This window comes from Chrysemys picta, chromosome 6 (assembly GCF_011386835.1).
Source record: "Chrysemys picta bellii isolate R12L10 chromosome 6, ASM1138683v2, whole genome shotgun sequence".
Lineage (NCBI taxonomy): Eukaryota > Metazoa > Chordata > Testudines > Emydidae > Chrysemys > Chrysemys picta.
The window spans coordinates 110,659,464-110,687,033 of record NC_088796.1 but is presented as its reverse complement, the minus strand read 5'-3'; the positions used below and the strand labels follow the sequence as shown (position 1 = coordinate 110,687,033).

Genomic DNA, 27,570 nt, shown 5'->3' with positions numbered 1-27,570 from the left:
GGGTGATATAAAACTCATTTTATATTCTCTTGAAAAGAGAACCATGATTTACTTAAAAATACTCTTCCATCACTTCTATCGTCCACTCTTGGTCTTTAGAATGTGCTCCTCACTCTCCTTTCTGTCCTGCCTTTCATTTTCTCTCCACTCCCTGGGTTCACTTTTTTCGGCCTCTGAGGATTGGAGCACCTCTCAGAACATGTCCTCCTTGCTACAACTTGGTCGCTTCCTTATCTGGAGAAGGCACTCTGCCGCTGTGTAGGGGGTTCCCCTGAAGGCTACATCTGCAGAAGCACAAGAAACAATACACAGAAGCATAATTGTTAGTTCATGCACAGCATTCAATCATTTACAGTAAAATATACCTCTTATAACATACCAATTACTTTCTCATTGACCCTTGGCAAGCACACAACTCTGCAAACAGCCTAAACATGGTGAGTTCGGCCCACGTGGGTGTAGGTGATGTTTTCAGGGGTCAGTGAAGGCAAATAGGGACAATATTGTAAATTCTGCCACCATTTTCCACAGGCAGTGGTCATCGAAGCCGATCTCTCACTGTTGAGGGTAAGCAAGGATGCAGGAGTGCATCTACTGCACGTTAGCAGGTTCAGACCCGATCCCTATGCTGCTCACCTGTGTGCCACTTTGGTCCCTGCACGAGTGATTGCCGAGTGGTGCGGGAAAGTTTCTTACAATGGGGGAAGGAACAAAGCAGCTCTACCAAGGAACCTTCGGCAGAGGATCGGCGAGTACCTCCAGGAAAGATTCCCAGAGATCTCTGGAGGATTCCTGTGAAATCTCGGTGTGCGGTAACATACTGTTCTTCCGTACTGCTTAGCTGCACTGTGGAATGGGGAGCGCACTCAAACACAGCTAGTCTTGCACATTTCTATCCCTTCACCCACTTGTACAGCTGTTCTTTGCTCTGTATAGTGTAGCTCATATAACTGAGCAGCATCAACTCAAAAAGATCACGTAGGAGGGCTCTCATTGTCTGCAACATGTGCACCAGAAACAGACTACTGGGATTGGCTAGACCCCTCCGGAGTGTATTTCTCTTAACCCTTCTATAGAGATCTTCTCCAACACTTTAATGAAGCTAGAAAGGCATTTAAAACTAAGCTTCCACCACTTTACTGCTTTGGACTGTTTTCTTCTCATGAATGATATGTACCCATAGTCAAGAACCAGCATTCTGTGCTGAGTTACAATGCTTTCTCTGGGAATGACCTTACAGTTCTTGATGTTCTTCAGTTCAGTTTAACAGGAAGCAGTTCATCTGTGCCCCTATGCTACCACTCTGAAAGGTAATCATTCTTCCTTGGTGAAAAAATATATTCACTATCAAATCATATATCTGAGCATACTTTCCTTGTTCCTGTGTCCATATCCACAACTGCCATTTTACCTTTTGAAGCTTTACCTTCTCTCCCATGTGACCATTAAGGTTGGCACTAGTGATTCTTTATCACTTTCTGTTTAATAGTGTCTGTTTTCCCACTTGTGATGCATATGAACAACTTTTAGGGGGCTGTTTTCAAGAGCTTGCTTAACCAAAATTAACCTATTTCTTATCCTATCCACATCCACTACATATTCCCACATTATTTTGTCTAAAACTGTACCAACTCTTTCTCATATTAGGTATGCCACAGTACAGTAGCTTATAGCCTTCCCCAATATCTTTTGCCTTTGCTCCCTTCCATTTGGTTTCTTGAATTCAGGCAATCTGTACTTTCCTTTTCATTTATGTTTGAATCAGCCCTTCACTTTTCCTAGTTAATGTCCGTGTTCCAAGATGCCAGTCTTATTTTCTGGACTCCCATCTTTGAACGTATCTGTCCAGAGTGATGCAGTAGCCCTTGCAGTAGCACGCAGATGAGGTCACTACTCTTTGCTTCCGGGGAGCACCCTAGTTCATATGAGGCATATAAAGGACACATTTAATGGGATTTCTTTGGCAAAGGTTTATGGGTGGCTGCTAGCCTTGACACCACTCTCTTCCTTTTTTTAACCAGTTTGGGACTGGCTGTGGTGGAGTTACTCAGTTCCATGGTTGTCGTGGACAAAAACAGTCTAGTCAAGTATTACATTAGCAGTAATACAGGTTGATCTGAATGTTTTAATTCTAGTAGACAAAAATGATTAAACAAATTCTTCCATTTGGCTAAATTTTTAATTAAGAAAAAATCCCTGATATTCATTCATAAGGCTAAAAATAGAGCTCATGGATTACACTGAGGTTTATGTAAAAATGATCCTGCATTTAACCAAATGAAAATGAAACTTTAAGTTCCTCTTTGTTTTGATCTTGTGGAAAAATCCCCCCTCCCCCCAAGAGTTCTATTAAAGTTGACTGTGGCTAAAGTTTGCCGTTTTGTTCATGTTCTTCTGCAGAAGCTTTTTTGGTCTAATCCTGCAAAGGCTTATACATGAATATCTTTTCTCATGTGAGCAGTTCCATCAGATTGAATAGACTTACTCACAGGAGTGGTTACTCACTAAAGTCTTCATGGAATTGGGGAATTAGTCCATTGCCCTGTAATAAGCTCCATGTGAGCAGACTCTCTTTGAAATCAGTGAGGCTTGTTATGGGTGTAGGAATCGAGGCCTTTTTTGATGGAGTAAAAGTAAAATATCTTTTTGCTTTTTCATCACCAGCATGATGGCAAGGGGATTGAGAAGATTTTGTGCCTTGGCTGATAAATGATAATGACTATTTTGCAAGTCTTTCATACAAGACTACAAATTGACATGACATTAATATTTTAGATGTTACATTATTGTATATGTAGTTTTGTAAATAAATGGTTTTCAATAACTACCATTATGCCTGATCTTTTTTTTTTTAATTTATTTTTAAACAGAGACCATAGGAAAGTTCCTGCACTCACAGCATTACTGTACATTTTCCCCCTCACCTTTCCCCTCCCCATAATGGCATATTTATGAATCTGAAATCACTTCTCTGAGGCTTAACTTTTTCTAATTTATCTTCACAGGAAAGAGTGGCCCTGAGTGCAAGCACTGTAGGGCAGACCCAGATACGGAATGTCGCTTTTGCTCCTGCTATTTGTGTGGTGGAAAACAGGATGCTCACATGCAACTTCTGTGCGATGAATGTAATATGGCCTACCATATATACTGCCTGAATCCACCTTTAAGCAAGATACCAGAAGATGAGGACTGGTAAATATAAAAGGATGATACTTTATGCAAAATACTGTTCTATAAAATGTGCCTTCTCTATTTGAGACTATAGAGAATTACGAAATGTCATGGATATACAGAACATTGAGGAAGAAGTCTTGTGGCCCTGGTGTGTATTTTTCATGCACAGAATCTGCATAAAAGTTCATGTCCATGCTTTATACGAAGGTTCCATTTATAAATAGTTTGTAACTGGTTATTAGATGTCTTTTTAATAAATTATTAATCAATTGTTATTAGTCTCACAGATAATAACCATCTATTACTCCTTTAACTGAAGTGCTTAGATTTATCTATATTGTACATGATTCATATTTGTAACATGCTCATGACATCTATTAATCATTTATCAATCCACTTTTAAATAGAACATGTTAATATAAAGTGTAATCCATTACATATACGCCAATAGAATTTTAAGAACCCAATCCTACAGACCTTTACTTCAAATCAGTAGTTCCATAAGTAATATGTACATTCAAACATTCACAGGTATTTCTTTAATAAAATATTAATTTCCTGTGGAGATGGATGAGTTAGACTACTTCATTGTAGAGGCTGTTCAACATGTATTTAAAAGTAAGGGGGCATGAGGAGAGAGGTAAATGTAGTTCTTCTTTGAGTATTGTCCATGTGGATCCCACTTCTGGTGTGTTCACACCATAGATGTGCAAGTTTGCAGTCTTAAACCAGTAGTATCTCTTGGGGCAGTGCATGTACCTTAGATGTCCTTTTGTCTCCCACCCAAATTCATATAAGTCCAACTTCCCCTTAGTTCTTTCTGACCGCCTGTGGCAGTTATTTGGAATAGAGCGATATCCTCTCAATGTTACCTGAGCTGTTCAGATTTGGCCAGAATCCTTAGTCTGTCAAATATCACTTAGTTTACATCCTACCACTAGTTAGAATAGATTTGGCATTCAAAATTAGAAGTGTTGGGTTTTTTCAGTTGACTTTACTCACTTAACTGCTGCCAAGACACCATTCCCATCTCCTGGCAGAACTTAAGTCTATCCGATTGCTGGTGTTTGATGGCCTGATATCCGTGCCTGATATCCATCTCTAATTAGCACACTCAGTGCCTCTTCAGCCTTGGAGAGGCACATGTATTGTTAGAATTTCTTTTATGGAACTTGATGACAGAGACAGCCGCTTCAAGTTCTATCTCTTGGAACATTCTGTGCGGTTGGGGCTTTGGACTTGGAGAACTCAGAGTTTTCCAGGCATAGCCAATAGGCTTATGCAGCAGTAAAGTCCCACAATAAGTTGGCAAGTCATGATGCAACACCTCAGTCCCTTATTTCATCCGGAATTGGTTCATGGTCCTCGGCAGTTTGGGCATTACTCAGAGTGTGAATACAGAAGCTGAACGTAAACCTGCTTTCTCTCCTGAGGGTACCTCAGCATTGAGAGGCAGACAGGAATATTGCTCTAAAACGGACGCCCAATACCGTTCTTCCTCCTTTGAGACTTTGAGGAAGAAGAAAAAAGTGTAGTCATTAGTCTCATGGCTCGCCCCAGCACTGGGCAAAACCAAAAAGGCCTCCAATAAAGAGGCTTCAGCAGCCACACCCTTGAAAACTTTTGTTCCAACTACTCTGGTGTTGGCTGACATGACACCCAAAACTCTCTCTGGAAATACCAGTGCCAACTTATATGGCACCCAAGATATCAGCACAGACCGTGCAGACTCTACTAATGCTGACAATTCTGTTGCTCACAGATAGTCTTCCTTTTCACATCATCCTCTATCTTCACTGACAATGAGCTCCCTAGAACTCATAAACCTGTGAAAGCATAAGATAACCTCAAGCTCCACTTTGTTTAGATGAGGGTGATCAGCATACCTCCGTCATCCTTAACACTCCAGAGACATGTAGCCAACAACTTGGAACCATACTTGGTTCCTGTTTTCACACTTTTATCCATGTGGGATGGCTTCTTGGCCCTCTGGTCCTTGGAGAGCAATGTGGGGTCCTTCATCTTATTCTGATGGTACTGGACACACAATGTGATCCCTATCAAGGAAAACCCATTCTACTACACCTTTGAAGGTCCACTCCAAGACTGACTGACTTTTGTGGAGAACTTTGTCATTATTCCTCTACATCAGCTTAAATCTCCTTTGGTTCCCCATCACGTCTCTCCCTTTTTGGCTGATGAGGCAGATTGACACAATCTGGTTTTACCGCTTGATGATTACAAGGCCTTTCAGCAGCTCCTAGGCAGACTAGCTGAGATACTGAGTATAGACTTAATTGCAGTCTTGGAGAAATTTCACAAATTATTCAAAATACTACAGGCTCGTCACCATTCAAGGGTCCTGATGCCCAAAACCAGGACTCCTTGAATTGACCAAAGATCTGTGGCTTACTCTGGCCTTGAAACCCTCTATGTGCAAAAGAATGGATAGATGTGATCAGGTGCCTCAGAAGGGTTTTCAGTATTGGGTTTTTTTTTTTTTTTTTTCCCCACTCTTCCAACATACAGTTCTTTAGTGGTGTCAACAGCAAATGAGAACGAAGCTGTTGAGTAATGCCAAATCAATGCCTAAAGAGAGAGACCCCAAGAAATTAGATTTTTTTTGCAGAAATATATGCTCTTTTGCTTCTTTGTAGATGTGTGTCTCAAACTACTAACATATCTGGGATTTTGTCATCCTTTATTGACAAGTTTCCCTCAGAACAAAAATTGGCGCTCAAAAAGAACTCTGAAGGTCAGCTCTTAGCAAAGCATTCTCTCCAGGTTATCTTAGAAATTTCAGCGACACCATCTCATTCAGTATTCACTGCAGTAACTATCAGATGTTCTTCAGGGATACCTAAATAGGTCCAAGCCACTATGAGAATCTGCCTTTTTGAAGGTTCAGATCCTTTTAGTTCAAAAACGAATGAATATGTTTGCTCTCTTAAAGGACTCCAGAGCAGTACATTAGTCTCTTGGACTACATGTGTAATAACAGAGAGCCCTTTGGGTTCTAAAAGCAACCCCAATAAAGACTGAAACAAAGACATATCAGTATTCCAGTGACTCTCCTTTTCTGCCAAACCCAGAAGAAGAGAGATTTTTTTCTCTCTGTCAGCGCCATTTCTTCCTTGAACAAGCAGCAGGCTTGATGAGCATGTTGGGAGCCCCAACGTAACACTAAGAGCCCTACCTAGTGTTTCTTCAGTTTGGCAACCATCTATCCCTATTCTCCCAGCCTTGAACTGAGTATTACTTCATACTTTTAGGCCCAGGAGGTAATTTCCACAGGATATGGAATTCAGTTCAAGTCCTTCCCACACCCTACTCACCTTTCATGGCCTCCTTCATGGACTTTTTTCATGAGACTCTTGAGAGAGGAAGCTCTTCAAGAGTATAAAGGCACGGGTTTGGTGCCAATGTTAGAGGGCAGTCCGTTTCCACTCAAACATTAAGTGGATAAGAAAGCATACATATAGGATATTGAATGGCAGGCCTAAAACCCTATAGGGAGTATAGGGCTCATTCTATTAGAGCTAAGGTACCTTGCTCAGCCATCCTTAGGAATATTGCCGTACTGGAGAATTGCAAAGACGCCACCTCGAACTCCATTCATATCTTAGTAAAACATCAATCCTTGGACTTGGACAGTGCATATATGATGCCAATTTTGGCCAAGTATTGCAATCCCTATTCAATTAGGACTCCTCAGACCCTCTACCAGTCTTACCAAGACTGCTTCTTAGTCACGAGAAGTGGGATCCACACTGACCATACATAAAGAAGAAAAACAAGTTATTCACCTTGTCAGTAACTAGTTTTTCAGTATGGTTTGAGTGTGTGGATCCTGCCTTCCTCTGCTCTACTCTGGAGTCTTATGAATATTTGGAACTCTGGACTGGATGGGAACTGAGTGGCAATTGGGACCACTAGGCCATATATTCCCTCAGGTGGGACATCTAGGGCATATTTACAGCTCCCCAGACACTCCTGGCCAAAAGATTCTGAACTTATACTCGAGAAGTGGGATCCACATGTGCAAAAATCTAGAAGAACCATAGTGACTGATGAGGTATATAACATTTCTTTTTATTTTATAATTTAACTTTGTTTTGTTTGCACTATAGGCATATGCGTTCTGAGTTTTATTCATGAAGGTAGATGAACTGTTCTGGCCAGGGAAGCCAGTGCAATGGAATGACAGAGCTATGGCCTTGCTTCTTGTCCACTTCTCGTAGGTTATGTAGCGTTGCTAATCCTATGTGGTCCTTGCACTCACTTTGGTGCAAAGGCCTTCAATTCTGCAATGTAATGCCGCTGCACAGAAATGTAAAAGCGTGTCTCCTTTTCTTTTCCTGCCTTGCATACTAATATAGGTTCATGGCAGAGTTTGACCCTTAGTTGAATACCAGGTATTTGTTTGTTTTAAAAGTGGGAAATTGTCCATTTTAAATTTTAATAATTTAAACTTGGCAGCCCCCAGTTCTACCCCACAGTTTGGGAAATACTGATAAGGCATTTTCATACAGATCAGAACCAGTCTATTTATATGCTAAACAGTATTTAATATTCCATACAAAGCTCAGTTAAGGGAACATTAAGATTGCTTGGTTAAGCAATCTTAAAGCAGGAAATGCCATAGTTAAAGCTGCATGCACACTTTCAAATTTACCTTATTGTGAATATGCATTATTCCACAGTCCTTTTTATTGCATACTGCTTTTCAAATAATAGAATATAACTTCATACAGTTTTTGCGATAACCTTAGATACGGATGGCTAACTCTATTTTTTTCATTCCTTACTTACACTAATTTCACTGTCCTAGTGAAGTACCTTTATTGACTTAATGTGAAATACTGGCCCCATTTAATAGGAGTCTTGACTTCAATTCTGCCAGAATTTCACCCTTAAACTTCTTGTATTCGTTTGTCACCATCCATAAACTCTTTACATTTTATTTTTTAACCAGCAGCATAACCTGTCTTGTGTGAAATTCAAGGAATAAGTCAATTGACTAAGAAATTAACTGTTCACACAAACATAGCACAACCTTTTAAAGCTGCTCACTGTAAAAATTTAGCCAAAAATGCAGTACAAAATGTACTGTACATGCACAGCATGAGATGTCAGAAGACTCCTAACTAGGTCAAATCCACACCCATTTTCCATGGAACACTTGAAGGTATTTCTGATTAAGGGGCTTGATCCTGCAAGGTGCTGAGCACTCTGGCCCTGGTGCAGCAAAGCACTTCAACATTTGGTTAGCTTTAAGCAAGTGAGTAGTCCTACTGCCTAATTTCAGCAATTTGCAGCTCAATGGGACTGCTCATGCTTCAGTACTGTGCTTTGGATCAGGGCCAGAGTGCTCAGCATGTTACTAGGTCTTGCCCAAGGAGAAGTATTTCAATGTCAAATGTGTAAACTTTCAAATCCTTGCTCTTTTGCTGTATGATATTGGGAAATAAACTTACCATCTTTGTACCTCAATCAGTATATATGTGACACTTCCTGGGGTTACCCAGGGTTGTGAGGCATCTCACTACCACCTGCCATTAGAGTGAGGAAGCCTTGTCTGTGCCTGCCAAGGTCAGCTCCCTCGCAAGCATTCTCCTCTCAGCCTAGGCAGGCTCTGCTGTCCTTCTGCAAGTTGGCCACAGGCTCTCCCCCAGGCCCTCTGAGCATCTCTTTAGAGTGTCCAGCCCCAATCCGTTGAATACTCACACAGTTCCCAGATCCTCTGTTCCCAAAGAAGCAGTATACTTCTGCTTACTAGCTTCACCTGAGATCACCAGTGCACACAGCAGTTAGATAAGTTTATAGTAAAAACAAGAAGTATATTTAACAAAATACAAAGATTCAAATGATAGGAAGTAGAAATATGTGGGAACAACTGGTTACATGTAAAATGAAATTATAACCTGCTTTCTAGAGTTAACTAACAAGACGTTTTCCTATCTAATGAAGTTTAGCTTACCAAAGTCTTTCTCCCAGCGTTTAACAGCCAGCTTGGTTGTGACCCTCTCTTCAAAAGACAAGCACACTGTCAGCTTGTCCGTTAAGTGAAGGATGCAGAATCTTTCTCTTTACCTCCAGTTACAGTTCCAACATTCCTTTGGGTACATCTACACTACAGCGGGGAGTCGATTTAAGATACGCAAATTCAGCTACGTGAATAGCGTAGCTGAATTCGACGTATTGCAGCCGACTTACCCCGTTGTGAGGACGGCGGCAAAATCGACTTCTGCCGCTTTTTGTCGGCGGCGCTTACTACCACCTCCGCTGGTGGAGTTAGAGCGCCGATTCGGGGATCGATTGTCGCGTCCCGATGGGACGCGATAAATCGATCCCCGAGAGGTCGATTTCTACCCGCCGATTCAGGCGGGTAGTATAGACCAGACCTTTGTCTTTGTTCATAATCAGAAACCCCCCCCTCACCTACCCCCCCCCATTTCTTGTTTTTCCTGTGGAGAACCTCCTTGTAGTTTTCACAATTTCTTGATTAGCGTTTTGCTCAGTCTGTAAATAGACAACCATTGTGAAGTACACAATACTCAATTTACCTATAGCCAGACAGATGTGTCTCCTGCCTGAAAGCAACTTATTAACACTTCCTGGTGACTGGCCTAATTCACAGGCATTAAGAACATAATTTTCACTATATGTACACAACTTCTTGCATATTATCCATACATACATTTCTCAATGATTATGATGACCAGTATGACACAGGCTTTCAGCAGAGACCTTAAATGCCACCCTTTGGCAAACTATTATGTAGATACCAGATCCAGGGGATCCCAGTAACTCTTATGCCCTCTGCCAGTTGGTATAAAGAGGTTCCTGTTTCACAACATAATAGGTTTGTTATAATATATACCTCATAAGTACGTTGTGAGTTTTTCTTACAATGTGGTTCATAGTCAGAAAAGTGACAATGGCAGCTTCTTATTCTTGTTGTTTTTATAGCCAGCCATGCAGAACTCACACAGGTGAAGTGTAATATGGCTCATATCTCACTGTTCAGCCAACCTCAAAGTCAAAATCAGATCCTTCAGTTACACCTGTATATCCATATTGAAGACAATGAGATTGCACAAATTTGAATTAGAGGTGGAATTAGGAGTTACTTTTTAGTTAGAACTCTGCTTTAATATATTCTTTAAGTATTTTGAGAATTTAGGATGAAAAGTACAGTATAAGGCCTTGGCTACACTTGCAGCTGTACAGCGCTGTGAGGTAAACCTGTCTTCGTACAGCTGAGTAGGGAAAAGCGCTGCTGTCTGTCCACACTGACAGCTGCCAGTGCAGTGGTGTGGCCACACTTGTAACATTTGCAGCTGTGTTGGGAGCGGTGCATTATGGGCAGCTATCCCAGCATTCATGTGGCTGCAACGTGCTTTTCAAACAGGGGAGGGGGGATGGATTGTGACAGGGAGTGTGGGGGGAGAAAGAGAGTGCTTTTTGGAGCATGTCAGCTCTCTATTTTGCAAGTTCCGAACTCCCAGCCCCCTGCTCGTTCGTTTACTCACTCAAAGCAAGCTGCAAATTGTTTGCTTTTCCCTGCAGTACGAGCTTTGAAACGGGCACTTCCGCGTTCCTGCAGCCAGTCACAACAATGGAGAGGATTGGCCACTTGACAAGGTGACTAGTACAGTGCTGCAAGCGTTTACACTCACACTTGTGAGTCGTAGCCACTCCGCTGCAGCTGTTGTTTCTCTCGGAGATGTGGAGTACCTGCAGCGGTGTACCCAGGGAGATACAGCGCTGCAAGTGCCCTGCCAGTGTGGACGGGGAGTGAGTTACAGCGCTGGGGGAGGCTTTACAGCGCTGTAACTTGCAAGTGTAGCCAAGGCCTGAGTGCAAAGCAGTATTATTATTATTAGCATTATCATCATCATCATCAGTTATATTACACTGGAATTTTTTGAGGTTGGCAAAACCTTGAAAATAAGGATTAATCAACACGGTTCTGGCTACAGTAAATATGTTGCCATTAGGTTAATCAATTTTAAAATCTTTCAAAACTTTTTTTAAGGTACTGTCCTTCCTGCAAAAATGATTCTAATGAAGTTGTAAAGGCTGGGGAAAAGCTCAAGCAGAGTAAAAAGAAAGCAAAGATGCCATCTGCCAGTACTGAGAGTCAGCGAGACTGGGGCAAGGTAAAGTGTATTTCAAGAATAAATATAACTCTGTGTGTGTGTGTGTGTGTGTGTGTGTGTGTGTGTGTGTGTGTGATATCTGTGACTATACATATAAATTAACTGTGCAAAGTTGAGTACTAAATTACACATCATGCAATCTTCAGTGGAATTGCAGTGTGTAAACCAATGCTGAATTTTGCCCATTGTCTCCAAAAGTTAAAACAGTAGAAATCCTTTTTTTTTAAATTGACTAGAGACAAGGATTATAAATAAAATAATAAATAACAATTAGAATTTACATAAAATTTATTGAAAATGTATTTAAAACATTTTTATTTATAATGGAAATCCGGCTGTCTGCATCAACTTTGAAAAGAAACTTAAATATAATAAAATTAGTTTCTTCTCTCTGTTATGTTGGTAGGGTATGGCTTGTGTTGGTCGAACTAAGGAATGCACTATTGTTCCTTCTAACCACTATGGACCTATACCTGGCATTCCTGTTGGAACAACCTGGAAATTCAGAGTTCAGGTATGTTGCTTTAGAATTCTCTATTGGGTATAGGTTGGGTACAAGAATGGTTTTGGTACTGATTGCTGTCATTTTCACTAGAATAAAGAACAGTGGGCACAACAGTTCATTCTGGTTTTAGAGCTACTACTGTTTGTAGTGATCAATACTATACTTAAAATGGGGGAATACCGCTGGAATTGGTAATACCTCCAAAACTAGAATGAACTTTTGAAATGCACCCACTGTAATTAGGTCTCATCTTCAGTCTTTGATATCAAGATTCTGAATGGAACACTCAGTGTGCTATCGGATTAGACTTCAGAAAATGCTTAATGGCTTTGCCACAAAGTGGCACAAATCTTTCTCAGGTGAGACATAACTGATACCAGTACCTTCAATTGTTTCCTCTTTTCCCCTGCCTAATCTGACATTGAGAAATACTGTGACTAATCAACATAATTGATTTTTGTTTTTCTAGTTAGGAAAGTAGTCATTTTTTATTTTCAAAACTGGCTAATTTTTCTCCTGCTTTGACTCTACTGATTTGAACAGAAATAATAATTCTATCCAATCCATCTTAATAGAGGATAACTCCTTTTTTGAGGGTGGAGGAGCTGGTTTGGAGAATGAAGACCTCTGAAAGCCCCGCCTTCTGGCATGTTTGCTGAACTAATTGTCCTCCCATTATCTCTTCCTCCAAAGAGGAGACCAGATATTTCCTTTTCTACGTTTAATGAAGTTGTTTAGCAAGGGGTACTTTTTTACTTATAGAAAACAAGTTTCCCTTTGTATTTTTTTTTTTTTTAAGAGGAATTTTATATTTTGGAATGGTATGTGGGTCTTGGGGAAAATTTCCATGGCATCAGAAATTTTCTCTTGTGCTTCTCACTTAGCAGCAATGTTCTCATTTCCTCACCTACTCATTCAGCAACTAGTTTAGCTGCTTCCTATTTAGCTGCAGAACAGATTAAGGACGCTCTCGGTGGTTCAGCAAAGTGAGTTTGACACCTGACACTAGCCTATCTTCCTTTTAGAATCACCATTTTGCTTCTAGAACTTGCTAGCTTTGTATTTTTGCTAGAAGGTTGTTTGGAATCACATGGGAGATGGAAACAGAGTAGTTGGGAACCGAGATTATGGTCCTTCCAGAGTCCCTGAAAACCAACCAAAGGATGAACTTGAGTTCCAGCTCCAATTTCCCAGATTGCAGAGATCAGTCAAATTGTTCTCCAAAGTTAGGTCCAGCGCTCTGGTGCTAATAAAAATAAAATAAAATAAAAATCAGATAAAAGCAGTTATTCTCCTTGAAGGAATCCCATTGCCACAAAGGGAAAAATGCGTAAATCTGATAAGAAAGTAGCTCCTAAAACTCAGAAACACAAGCATTCATCTTAAATGTTGACCTTCTCAGAGGATTTGTAAACTCTTCAGACCATACTGTCTGCATATGTGTTTTTATAGCGACTGGTGTTACTGTAATACAAATAATAATGAGGAAGGATCTGTATTCAAAATGTAGGAAGGGCTCTTTTCCTTTAGAAGCCTTTGAGATGATACTGCAGTAGATGGTTAACTTCATAGGTTTTACTCCTTAATATTTGAGTGCCTAATCTGTTAAATCAAGATCTTCTGCATCATGTAGACACATTCCACTTAGCTGCATGGATTTGAAAAGACATAACAACAAAATTCTACTTTGTCCAAGTGATAAACATCCTGTTATTTTCCAATAACTAATTTAGGAGTATAGAATATACCAAAATCTGGGAAAAATTCAGTGCATGGAGCAGAACAAAAATGCTTAAAGTGAAATCATCCAATATTGCCCTAATCCTGTATTTCTTGTAGGATGGATTTTAGCTAGAACTACGGAAGGTGCTTTGCAAACATGCTTCTACTGTTGCCCGGTATTCTAGGAGTGGACAAGACAAAGTTGAGCTCTTCACATCCCTATTGTGAGACATTTCTCGGCATTTCAAATCTTTTTAACCCAAAAGCCTGTTGGCGACTGAATTTGATTCTAGACTCTTACCAAATCACAGTTTGAGCATCTACAGTGTGTAAGAGAGCCTATTGTCTCGAGTTTCCTTTTAGAAGATATTTAGACAATATGCTTTTAATTAGTGAAATATATACCTTTTATGTACAGCCACAACCCTGGAAAATTCTAGGCACCAGGACTAGGGATTTATCCTAAATACAAATTATCTACCTTTAATTATTCACTGTACAGGCAAGTAAAGTGTTTGTTTTGTAAAAAGAAGAATAAAACCAGGGTAACATAACCTACTTTCTTGGTGGAGTCAGGGATCTTTTGCCCTGATTTTTCATTCCATTGCACTGGATTTTATACTGATGTCAATAGAATTACAACAGCATAAAACTAATGTAAGAGGGTTAAATCAAGCCCTAGATGTTAAAGGTAGGTCTTGAAGACAAGCCCTCACGCCACATTTAGGAACATGATCTGTTTTATTAATTCTATCAAAAAAAAAAACCTTACAATTCAGAATGTAATTTTCATAGATTCCAAGGGCAGAAGGGACCATTGTGATAATCTAATTTGATCTCCTGTATAACACAGGCCACACAACCCCCCCAAAATAATTCCTAGAGGATATCATTTAGAAAAACATCCAATCTTGATTTAAAAATTGTTAATGATGGAGAATCCACTACACCCCTTGATAAATTGTTCTTATGGTTAATAACTATCACCATGTCTGAATTTGTCTAGCTTCAATTTTCAACCATTGGGTTGTGTCATACCTTTCTCTGCTAGATTGAAGAGCCAGTTATTAAATATTGGTTCCCCGTGTAGATATTTATAGACTGGAATCAAGTAACCCCTTAACCTTCTGTTTGTTAAACTTAACTAGATTGAGCTTGTGGAATCTCTCTATACAGCATCAGAGGGTCCTGTGGCACCTTTGAGACTAACAGAAGTACTGGGAGCATAAGCTTTCGTGGGTAAGAACCTCACTTCTTCAGATGCAAGAAGATGCCTTGCATCTGAAGAAGTGAGGTTCTTACCCACGAAAGCTTATGCTCCCAGTACTTCTGTTAGTCTCAAAGGTGCCACAGGACCCTCTGTTGCTTTTTACAGATTCAGACTAACACGGCTACCCCTCTGATATCTATACAGCATGTTTTCTAATCTTCTAATCCTTCTCATGGCTCTTCTCTGAACCTTCTCCAATTTATCAACATCCTCCTTGAATTGTGGACACCAGAGCTGAACACTATAGTACAGCAACATTCTCCCAGTGCCAAAAATAGAGATGTAATATCCTCTCGACTGCTATTCAAGATTCCCCTGTTTATGCATCCCAGGATCACATTAGCTCTTTTGGCCACTGTGTCACACTGGGAGCTCCTGTTCAACTGATTTTTCCAAATCTTTTTCAGAGTCACTGCTTCCCAAGATAAAGTCCCATCCTGTCAATATGGTCTGCATTCTTTGTTCCAAGATGTACATATTTACATTTAGCTGTGTTAAAATGCATATTGTTTGCTTGCACCCAGTTTACCAAGCAATCCAGATCTCTCTGACTCAGTCATTTGTCCGCTTCATTATTTACCACTCCCCCAATTTTGTGTCATCTGCAAACATTATCAGTGATGATTTGTTTTTTTCCTAGGTCATTGATGAAACACACCCACTCAATGATGATTCCCTGTTTACAGTTTTGAGCCCTATCAGCCAATTTTTAATCCATTTAATGTATGCCATGTTAATTTTATATTCTAGTTTTTTTAATCAAAATATTATGCGGTACCAAGTTCAAACACCTTGCAGAAATCTAAGTATATTACATCAACCCTATTACCTTCATCAACCAAACCTGTAATCTCATAAAAAAATTAATTCAAGCTATTTACCGTTTACTTGTATATTCCCTGAAAATTCATTCAGTACTCCGTGTAACCTGTTAGTTTAGGAAGGATTCACTGTATTATTCATAATAAAGAGGTTGAATTCCTTTTTAAGGGCAAAAGTCAACCTTAACTATGCAGTTGTGACAGTTCCTCTGTGGTAGCAGTGAGGCAGGTGAATGCCAGTCTAGTTCTACATACCCTTCCTGACTGTGATACTGAGGTGAGCTGTGCCATAGATACAGCCATCTGAGAATGACAAAGTTAAGTAATTTCTGTTTCGTCTAAAATTATGCTATGGCTCTGCATTTCTATGTATTTTTCACAAAAAATACTTGTAACCCCTTAAAACTTTTGTGAGAGTGTAATTTCCATTATAGTATGTTTTGTGATATTTTGACAGACTGTCATCGTGTCATTTTCAAAACACATATTTATGAAGAGAATGAAAGTAAGTGGTTCAAAGTGCAATTGTATTTTGAAAAGCTGATCTATAAAAATGGAATTGCAGAGTTCTGTGATAAGTATCTCTTGTTGACTTCCAGATCAAATATTCTCAGGTTATAAATAAAAAGACAACTTTTCTAAGAATCAGTTCTGCAAATTCAAGTTGATATGAGAGTCGTGTTGTATTCTTTCTGGATTAACCATCATCAACAGTAGTGAAAATGATGCATTTGGAATTTCGTTAACAATTCTATTCATGGCACACAAACCAGAATAGACCCCGAGATACTTCTCTACAGCAGTTTACTAATGGAATAAAAAATAGTATAAAATTTTGTCAGTAAGTCAAACAGATGAGACTTCGAACACAAACACAGGGAGCAGTATATTCAGTAAGATGGTATCATTTGTACATAGTCACTTTAACTATATCCGCACATTAATATTTTAAATTGTTTTATACTTATTTTGTTTTTGTTTTTTAAATTCTGAAGTCTTTTCTATACAGTTTTTGTCTGTCTCTCTCTCTCCACCCTGCCCCCCCCTCATCTGACTTGAGTGCTCTCCAACCTGATACATGGGCTCCTGATAATGGATTCTTAAAAATTCAGGGCCAGCATTTTTCTCACTTTCTCCCTTTTCTTAGTTTCTCATGCAACAAACTCCTTAAGGTTCTTAAAAGCTGCTACTAGTAGATGTACATACATGTATGCGTGTGCGCGCGCGCACACACACACACACTCTCTCTCTCTCTCTCTCCTATCACTGTCACTTCCGTAAGGTTTTCACATCTCTGGCTTGGGAAGAAGGTGACTTCATATCACTACTGGACCCAAGTTCTCCAGCATCAGAAGGGCCATTTTCAGAAGTATCACTTGCCAGAGGCATTAGTCCCACCCATTTTTTTTCAGACACAGTGACCTATGGAAATGTTGCTCTGTAGTCTGGGAATGGGAGAAACAAAATGGAGGAAAGATGAGCGAAATAATGAAGGAAAGGATGTTTAATTGGGAAATAAGAGAGAAGAAAACTTCAGTGAAGGAATAAAAATAATAATAGAAGTCAGTGAGAGTACTAGAGGGGAAAAGAAGCCACAGTAGGAGAATCAGAAAAGGAAAAATGTCCAGAGATGAAAGCATGAAAATGTACATTGTAGAAAAGTTAGTCTGAGGGAAAATACAGGCTGTGAGAGATTGAGGAAAAGAAACCGAGATTGAAAGAAGGTGGGAGTGAAGAAAAAGAGAACAAAAACAACAAGGAGCTTACAGTAAATTAATTTATCATTAGAATTGGCACAGATAATGAAACTAATAGTTAAGACTACTTGACACTTTCCATTACAAGACACTGTTTTCGGTTGGTTATAACTTTTGTCAATCTTAAAGCCTTGGAGTTGTTACTTTCCAAGTTGGGTGTTTTTTAAATTTCAGCTAAAATGGTTCTGACCATTTCTCAGTACAAGAGTTTTTCCGACTATTTAAAAAACAACGCTTACCATTTGGTTGAGGAACTCTAGTGCCTCCATGCTTTGAAGCAGGGACTTAAATTCTGGTGGAGAGGAGGAAGGTTTATCTTTGTTTCAGGGATGTGCCCTTTGGTATTCCCATGAAAAATGCCACAGTTAGGCCAAGTTATAAGCTTCCCAGTGCTGAACACCACTGTGACACTAGGCTTTGGAACTGAGAGCAGGGAGACTGTCTCTGTTGTGTTCTGAATGTTTCCCCTGCTGGTGCCCAGACAGTGAGAAGGGGAAAGAGGAAGCTGCATCACTTGAATAAAGAGGGTAAGGAATGGGGCAGTGAGGTAGAACAGGGAAGAGATACCAGGGCAGGGGAGAACAAAAGCAGGAGCTCAGTGGGGAACTGGGAATTGGAGCTTGGAGATAGTCAGGAGCAGAGAGGGCAGAAGACAAGGGATTTGACCAAGCAAAGGGAAGACCATTAAGGAGGGTGGGAAACATGAGCGGGAGCAAGGGACAGGCAGAAGCTGGGGAGCCAGAGCGGATGTGACAAGGGAGAGGGGCAGGAGCTGGGGAAGGGAGAGAACAGGAGCAGGTATGGGGGAGAGCAGGAGCCATGAAGGTAGGAAATGGGGTGGGAACAGGAAATGGACAGGATCTAGGGGTAAGAGTGAAGCCAATGGGAAGGATAGGAGCAGAAGCAAAACTGCAGGAGTAAGCTGAGATGGATGCACAGCAGACTAGGTGGACAGCAGTAGGGGAAGAGACACGGAAGTGAAGGTAGGAGCAGAAGGGAACAGAGAGAGTGGAGGATAGGGGCAGAAGTGTCTATCACTATTGCACACTCCCATCCAGAACCTGGACTTTAACCCAGGATTTCTGAGTCTCAACATTCTGTCAAATAACAAATTATGAAATGGCAAATTGTATAACTTTATTCCCCCACTAGTGGCCAAGTCCACTTTAGAAGAAAATTCTTCTAAAACTACTAGTTACTTTGTTGGCTTCAGTGGTGAAGGACTGTGCTGTGGAGCTAAGGATCCTAACCCTGCTGATAACCCCATATGATTACACAGGATTAAATTTTGTTTTTTTTTTCCAAGTTTTAAGTTTTTAAAAAACATATGAAATAACATTAGGCGTTAAGGTTGAAAAGTCAAATACTCAAAAGTTATAAAATGCCCATGCAACTGTTGATATGGTCTGTAGGACCCCTGTTTTCTGCTTCATTTTTGCAGAAGTTGAAAAAGTTTGGAGAATAAGGGAGGGAACTGCAGGAAGAAAAAGAACAATCTCATGTTTAAAGGCATTTAGTGCTACTTTGGAAAACTGGATTTTATCCCTGCCTTTGCCACAGAGTTCCTATTTGAACGCTGGGCAAGTCACATAAACCAAAATTTTCATAGGTACTTCTGTGTACTCTGCTTGAGGTAGTCATACCTCGGGTCAGATTTGCAAAAGTGCTGTGCACTGACAAAAGCAACTGAGATCAATGGGAGCAGTGCTCTGTTAGCCCTCAGTACACTGCTAGATCTGACCCTTGGCTTCTCAAGTTGTGAAACTAATGGTTGACAATTTTGGCCTTAAAATCTGTGCCTCAGTTCCTCATGGGTAAAATGGGGATAATAAAACCACCTCAACCCACAGGGTGTTGTGAAGAAAAATTCATAAATGTTTGTAAAGACATGATGATAGCAAGAGTACATAGAAAACCCCCAAGGTTTTAACCCACGAAAGCTTATGCTCAAATACATTTGTTAGTCTCTAAGGTGCCACAAGATTCAGTGCTGTGCAGCATCTTCAATCTATGGGGAACACCAACCTGGGATCTGTTTGCCTATGTAGTGAACAGAAAATGCACCACCTGCTTCTCCAAAAGAGCCCTAGGTTACCACTCCCAAGGTGGCACTTTATTTCTCCCTAATTCAGATCAAATGAACTATGCATTCCCTCCACTGCCACTCCTCCCACGAGTTCTATGCAAAATCAGGCAGGACAAAGCACGAGTTAACCTGATCGCCCCTTACTGGCCCAGACAAGTTTGGTTTCCGAATTTTCTGCGCATGTTATCTTAAGTACTGATGATTCTCCAAACGTTTTCTGAGCTCCTGACTCAGCAGAAAAACAAGATCAAGCACCACTGTCGGCATTTGTTTCACCTCGGGTTTGGTTTTTGGATGGGTTTTTCATGTTCTACAGCCATATGAGTAGGGCCCTATGAAATTCACAGCCATGAAAAACATGTAGTGGACCATGAAATCTGGTCTTTTGTGTGCTATACAGATTTCATGGGGGAGACCAGTGTTTCTCAAATTGGGGGACCTGACCCAAAAGGGAGTTGCAGGGGGATTGCAAGGTTATTTTATGGGGCGGGGGAGGGTCATGGTATTGCCACCTTTACTTCTGCGCTGCTGTCTTCAGAGCTGGGCGGCTGGAGAGTGGCAGCTGCTGACTGAGGGCCCAGCTCTGCAGGCAGCAGAGCAGAAGTAAGGGTGGCAATAATATACCATGTCATCCTTACTTCTGTGCTGCTGCTGGCGGTGGCTCTGCCTTCAGAGCTGGACTCCCAGCCAGCAGCTGCTGCTCTCCAGCTGCCCAGCTCTGAAGGCAGTGCCACTGCCAGCAGCAGCAGAGCAAAAGTAAGGGTAGCAGTACTGCAAACTCCCGCAATAACCTTGCAACTCCCAACAACTCCTTTTTGGGTCAGGACCCCTACAATTACAACACCATGAAATTTCTGATTTAAATGGCTGAAGTCGTCTTTATAACAGCTCTTAACATATGTAAAAGCTGTTATCAGGTCTTTTATCAGTAATCTTTTCTCAAGCATAAACATGCCAATTTTTAGCCTTTCTCATAGGTCAGGTTTTCTAAACCCTATATTTATTTTTTGCTCTCCTCTGGTCTCTCTCCAATTTGTCCACGTCTTTCCTAAAATGTGGTGCCCAGAATTGGATGCAGTATTCGAGCTGAGACCTCCACAGTGCCGAATAGAGTTCTAGAATCCTAGAACTGGAGGGGACTTGAGAGGTCATCTAGTCCAGTCCCTGCACTCAAGGCAGGACTAAGTATTATCTATACCATCCCTGACAGGTGTTTGTCCAACCTGCTCTTAAAAATCCCCAATGATGGAGATTCCACAACCTCCCTAGGCAATTTATTCCAGTGCTTTACCACTCTGACAGTTAGACATTAGGAAAAACTTCTTAACTTAAACCTCCCTTGCTGCAATTTAAGCCCATGGCTTCTTGTCCTATCCTCAGAGGTTAAGAACAATTTTTCTCCCTCCTTGTAACAACCTTTTATATACTTGAAAACTGTTGTCATGTCCCCTCTCAGTCTTCTCTTCTCCAGACTAAACAAATCCAATTTTTTTCAATCTTCCCTCGTAGGTCATGTTTTCTAGATCTTTAATCATTTTTGTTGCTCTTCTCTGGACTTTCTCCAATTTGTCCACATATTTCCTGAAATGTGGCACCCAGAACTGGACACAATACTCCGGTTGAGGCCTAATCAGCGCGGAGCAGAGCGGAAGAATTACTTCTCGTGTCTTGCTTACAATACTCCTACTAATATATCCCAGAATGATGTTTGCTTTTTTTGCAACAGTGTTATGCTTGTGATCCACTATGACCCCCAGATCCCTTTCTTCAGTACTCATAGATTCTAGGATTCTAGGACTGGAAGGAACCTTGAGAGGTCATCGAGTCCAGTCCCCTGCCCGCATGGCAGACTCCTTCCTAGGAGTCATTTCCCATTTTGTATGTATGCAACTGATTGTTCTTTTCTAAGGGTATGTCTACACTACGGGATTAATCCGAATTTATATAATTCGGATTTGAAAAACAGGTTGTATAAAGTCGAAATGTATGCGGCCACACTAAGCACATTAATTCGGTGGTGTGCGTCCAAGTACCGGGGCTAGCGTCGATTTCTGCACCGTTGCACTGTGGGTAGCTATCCCATAGCTATCCCATAGTTCCCGCAGTCTCCCGCGCCCGTTGGGATTGTGGGTTAAGGTCCCAGTGCCTGATGGGACAAAAAACATCGTCGCAGGTGGTTCTGGGTACAGCCTCACCTCCTCCCTCCCTCCTCCCTCCCTGCATGAAAGCAACGGACGGCAGACAACCATTTTCGCGCCTCTTTTCCTGGGTGGGTGAACACTGCAGACTCCATACCACGGCAAGCATGGAGCCCGCTCAGCTCAAAACAGCAGTCATGAACATTGTAAACACCTCGCGCGTTCTCGTGGAGTTTATGCTCAGCCAGGACCAGAAAAACGAGGCGAGGAGGCAGCGGCGGCGGCAGCGCAGCGACAAGCATGATGAGGACATGGACACGGACATGGATACGGATACAGAATTCTGTGAAACCACGGGCCCCGGTGCTTTGGAGATCATGTTGTTAATGGGGCAGATTCTATCCATGGAACGCCGATTCTGGGCAAGGGAAACAAGCACAGACTGGTGGGACCGCATAGTGTTGCAGGTCTGGGACGATTCCCAGTGGCTGCGGAACTTTCGCATGCGTAAGGACACTTTCATGGAACTTTGTGACTTGCTGTCCCCTGCCCTGAAACGCCAGAATACCAAGATGAGAGCAGCCCTCACAGTTGAGAAGCGCGTGGCGATAGCCCTGTGGAAGCTTGCAACGCCAGACAGCTACCGGTCAGTCGGGAATCAATTTGGAGTGGGCAAATCTACTGTGGGGGCTGCTGTGATGCAAGTAGCCAAAGCAATCACTCAGGTGCTGCTACGAAAGTTAGTGACTCTGGGAAATGTGCAGGCTATAGTGGATGGTTTTGCTGCAATGGGATTCCCTAACTGTGGTGGGGCGATAGACGGAACCCATATCCCTATCTTGGCACCGGAGCACCAAGCCACCAAGTACATAAACCGCAAGGGGTACTTTTCAATGGTGCTGCAAGCACTTGTGGATCACAAGGGACGTTTCACTAACATCAACGCGGGCTGGGCGGGAAGGGTTCATGACGCTCGCGTTTTCAGGAACACTACTCTGTTTAAAGGGCTGCAGCAAGGGACTTACTTTCCGGACCAGAAAATAACTGTTGGGGATGTTGAAATGCCAATAGTTATTCTTGGGGACCCCGCCTACCCCTTAATGCCATGGCTCATGAAGCCGTACACAGGCAGCCTGGACAGGAGTCAGGAGCTGTTTAACTACAGGCTAAGCAAGTGCAGAATGGTGGTAGAATGTGCATTTGGCCGTTTAAAAGGTCGCTGGCGATCATTATTGACTCGCTCTGACCTCAGCCAAAGAAATCTCCCCATTGTTATTTCTGCTTGCTGTGTGCTCCACAATCTCTGTGAAAGTAAGGGGGAGACCTTTATGGCGGGGTGGGAGGCTGAGGCAAATCGCCTGGCTGCTGATTACACGCAGCCAGACACCAGGGCGATTAGAAGAGCACACCAGGAAGCGCTGTGCATCAGAGAAGCTTTAAAAACCAGTTTCATGACTGGCCAGGCTACAGTGTGAAATATCTGTTTGTTTCTCCTTCATGAAAACCCGCCCCCTTTATTGACTGATTTTCTGTAAGGAACCCACCCTCCCCCTTCCCCCAGCTTTCTTTCAAACCAAATAAAGTCACTATCATTTAAAAATCATTTATTCTTTATTAATAGATTAGAAAAAGAGGGAGGGAACCCGGGTGGTATTTGGGAGGAGGATTGCTGGGAAGGAAAAAGCCACAAAGAAAAGGTTAAAAAAATGACAGCCTTTTGCTTGGGCTGTCTACTGGGGTGGAATGGGAAGGTGTACGGAGCCTCCCCCCCCGTGTTCTTACACATCTGGGTGAGGAGGATACGGAACATGGGGAGGGGGGAGGGTGGAACAGGGGCTGAAGCGGCAGTCTGTTTTCCAGCAGCCGTTCCTGAAGCTCCACCAGACGCCGGAGCATGTCTGTTTGCTCACGCAGCAGCCCCAGCGTTGCATCCTTGCTCCTCTGGTCTTCCTGCCGCCACCTCTCATCTCGAGCGTCCCTCCTGTCCTCACGTTGGTCCCTCCTGTCCTCACGTTGGTCCCTCCTGTCCTCACGTTCACTGGCTTCTTTCCTATACTTTGAAACTGTTTCCTTCCACTCATTCAGATGAGCTCTGTCACTGCGGCTGGATTCCATAATTTCAGAAAACATCTCGTCTCGCGTTCTCTTCTTACGACGCCTTATCTGTGATAACCTTCGGGATGGAGGAGGGATGCTTGAGGAATTTGCAGCTGCTGTAGGGAGGGGAAAAAAGAGAGAATTGTTTAAAAAGCTACATTTTGCAGAACAATGCTTATACTCTTTCACGGTGACCAACACTATTCACATTACATAGCACATGTGATTTCTGTGCAAGGTCGCATTTTGCCTCTTAATGCTGAGTGCCTGTGGCTTTGCTGCTAGAGATCACAGGTCTGGGCAACAGAATTCGGCTTGCATGCGGCCATGGTAAGCCATTGTTTTACAGCTTCTGCGCCCTCCTTTCCCACATATCAAGCATAGCCTGTAGAGTGCTGCGGTTTTTCTGTTAACATTCAGCAGCAGCAGCAGAAAACAAGCTAACCACCCCCCCTCTCGCCATGAATTCTCTGGGATGATCGCTGTACCCCTCCCCCCCACCGCGTGGCTGGTATCAGGGAAGATCCCTGCAGGCACCAAACTAACCACCACCACCCCCCCCGCCACCCCCCTCCCGCCATGAATTCTCTGGGATGATCACGGTACCCCTCCCCCCACCGCGTGGCTGGTAACAGGGAAGTTCCCTGCTAGCCAAACGCGAAAAACTCAGGGCCAATTTCCCATCTGCGCTTGGCTAACTGCAGGGAAGGATTTCTTTTCCGCCACAGGCAAACAGCCCAGTAGGAACGGCCACCTCTGTCCCCTTAATTAAGTTCCCGTATTTCAACCAGGTTACCAGGAGTGATATCACTCTCCTGAGGATTACACAACAAGATAAAGAACGGATGTTGCTTGAATGCCAGCAAACACCGGGACCATACGCTGCCAGGCTTTGTCAGGCAATGATACCAGATTACTTGCTGCAAGCATGGCGTGGTCAAGTGTCCTACCATGGAGGAGGGAATAAGGATGCACTGCCCAGAAACCTTCTGGCAAGGCTTTCGGAGTACCTCCAGGAGAGGTTCATGGAGATGTCCCTGGAGGATTTCCGCTCCATCCCCAGACACGTTAACAGACTTTTCCAGTAGCTGAACTGACCGCGAATGCATCCCAAGTCCTCAGGGCAAAGTAATCATTAAAAACCGTTTGCTTTTAAAACAAGTTTTATATTTTAAAAGGTAAACTCACCTGAGGTCCCTTCCATGGGGTCAGAGTCTTGGGTACTGGCTTGGGAGGCTTGGGAGGGTACTTCAGTCAGGGTGAGAAAAAGATCCTGGCTGTTGGGGAGAACGGAGTGCTGTGTGCTCTCTGCAAGCTCATCCTCATCCTCCTCATCCTCCTCTCCCCCATCGGCAGAATCCTCAGGCGTCGCTGATGAGACTATCCCCGACCCAGAATCCACGATCACAGGTGGGGTAGTGGTGGCAGCCCCCCCTAGAATTGCATGCAGCTCGGCGTAGAAGCGGCATGTCCGCGGCTCTGACCCGGAGCGACCGTTTGCCTCCTTTGTTTTTTGATACGCTTGTCTGAGCTCCTTGACTTTCACGCGGCACTGCTCAGAGTCCCTATTGTGGCCTCTCTCCATCATGCCCTTGGAGATTTTTTCAAAAGTTTTTGCATTTCGTCTTTTAGAATGAAGTTCTGCAAGCACTGAATCCTCTCCCCATACAGCGATCAGATCCAGTACCTCCCTCACGGTCCATGCTGGTGCTCTTTTTCGATTATCAGCCTGCATGGTTACCTGTGCTGATGAGCTATCTGTGGTTACCTGTGCTCTCCACGCTGGGCAAACAGGAAATGAAATTCAAATGTTCGCGGGGCTTTTCCTGTCTACCTGGCCAGTGCATCCGAGTTTAGATTGCTGTCCAGAGCGGTCACAATGATGCACTGTGGGATAGCTCCCGGAGGCCAATACCATCGAATTGCGGCCACACTATCCCTAATTCGAAATGTTAAAATCAATTTTAGCGCTACTCCGCTCGTCGGGGTGGAGTACAGAAATCGATTTAAAGGGCCCTTTACATCGAAATAAATAGCGTCGTTGTGAGGACGGTTACAGGGTAAATTCGAATTAAAGCTGATAAATCCGAATTAAAGTCGTAGTGTAGACCAGGCCTAAGTGTAGTACTTTGCATTTTTCCTTGAATTTCATCCTATTTACTTCAGACCATTTCTCCAGTTTGTCCAGATCGTTTTGAATTTTAATCCTATCCTCCAAGGCACTTGCAACCCCTCCCAGCTTGGTATCGTCCGCAAACTTTATAGGTGTACTCTCTATGCCATTATCTAAATCACTGATGAAGATATTGAACAGAACCGGACCCAGAATCGATCCCTGTGGAATCCCACATGTTATGCCCTTCCAGCATGACAATGAACTACTGATAACTACACTCTAGGAACCATTTTCCAACCAGTTATGCATCCATCTTATAGTATCTCCATCTAGGTTGTATTTCCTTAATTTGTTTGAGAGGGTCATGCGAGACAATATCAAAAGCTTTGCTAAAGTCAAGATATATCACATTTACCACTTTCCCATTATCCACAAGGCTTGTTACCCTGTCAAAGAAGGCTATCAGGTTGGTTTGACACTATTTGTTCTTGACAAATCCATGCTGACTGTTATTTATCACCTTATTATCTTCTAAGTGTTTGCAAATAGATTGCTTAATTATTTGCTCCATTATCTTTCTAGGTACAGACGTTAAGCTGACTGGTCCGTAATTCCCCGGGTTGTCCTTATTTCCCTTTTTATAGATGGGCACTATATTTTCTTTTTTCCAGTCTTCTGGAATGTCTCCCATCTTCCATGACTTTTCAAAGATAATTGCTTATGGCTCAGATATCTCCTCAGTCAGCATCTTAAGTATTCTAGGATGCATTTCATAAGGCCCTGGTGATTTGAAGACTTCTCACTTGTCTAAATAATTTTTCACTTGTTCTTTCCCTATTTTAGACTCTGATCCTACCTCATTTTCACTGGCATTAACTATGTTAGACATCCAATCGCCACCAACCTTCTTGGTAAAACCTTAAACAAAGAAGTCATTAAGCGCCTCTGCCTTTTCCACATTTTCTTTATTGTCTTTCCCCTGTCATTGAGTAACGGGCCTACGCTCTACTCGGTCTTCCTCTTGATTCTAATGTATTTGTAGAATATTTTTTTGTTTCCTTTAATGTCCCTAGCTAGTTTGATCTCATTTTGTGCCTTGGCTTTTCTAATTTTGTCCTGGCATACTTGTGGTGTTTGTTTATATTCATCCTTTGTAGTTTGGCTGAGTTTCTACTTTTTGTAGGACTCTTTTTTTGAGTTTTAGCTCATTGAAGATCTCCTGGTTAAGCCAGGGTGGTTTCTTGCCATACTTCCTATCTTTCCTACGCAGTGGGATAGTTTGCTCTTGTGCCCTTAATGTCTCTTTGAAAAACTGCCAACTGTCTTCAGTTGTCTTTCCCCTTAGACTTGCTTCCCATGGGATTTTACCTACCAACTCCCTGAGTTTGCTAAAGTCTGGCTTCTTGAAATCCATTCTTTATTGTACTGTTCTCCCTTCTACCATTCCTTAGAATCATGAACTCTACCACTTCATGATCACTTTCACCCAAGTTGCCTTCCACTTTCAGTTTCTCAAACAGTTCCTCCCTCTTTGTCAAAATCAAATCTAGAACAGCCTCCCCTCTCAGTAGCTCTCTCCACCTTCTGAAATAAATAATTGTCTCCAATACATTCCAAGAACTTGTTAGATAATCTGTGCCCTGCTGTGTTATTTTCCCAACAGATGTCTGGGTAGTTGAAATCCCCCATCACCAAGTCCTGAGTTGGCCTGTTATCTCC

The 27,570-nt window shown here is 42.3% G+C and overlaps 2 protein-coding genes across 5 annotated transcripts in view; one reads left to right on the top strand and one right to left on the bottom strand.

The window, feature by feature from the left end:
• The window catches only part of UHRF2 (ubiquitin like with PHD and ring finger domains 2), a 172,753-nt gene that overhangs the window by 101,072 nt on the left and 44,111 nt on the right, over positions 1 to 27,570 (top strand). For all 4 annotated transcript variants that reach the window (XR_010588899.1, XM_065550543.1, XM_065550542.1 and 1 more), the window contains exons 6-8: positions 3,006 to 3,192; positions 11,216 to 11,339; positions 11,746 to 11,853. Coding sequence is in view for 3 of the 4 variants with exons in the window: in XM_065550543.1 (XP_065406615.1) it covers positions 3,006 to 3,192; positions 11,216 to 11,339; positions 11,746 to 11,853 (419 nt within the window). In the remaining variant the exon portion in view is untranslated. The remainder of the gene's footprint in view (positions 1 to 3,005; positions 3,193 to 11,215; positions 11,340 to 11,745; positions 11,854 to 27,570) is intronic.
• Positions 23,240 to 25,608, bottom strand: LOC135972433 (SRRM2 protein homolog rsr-2-like). Its single transcript, XM_065550545.1, has 2 exons — positions 24,924 to 25,608; positions 23,240 to 23,851 (listed from the first exon to the last, which is right to left on the bottom strand). The coding sequence occupies exons 1-2, from the start codon at positions 25,468 to 25,470 to the stop codon at positions 23,337 to 23,339; spliced, it is 1,062 nt and encodes a 353-aa protein (XP_065406617.1). The 5' UTR covers positions 25,471 to 25,608; the 3' UTR covers positions 23,240 to 23,336.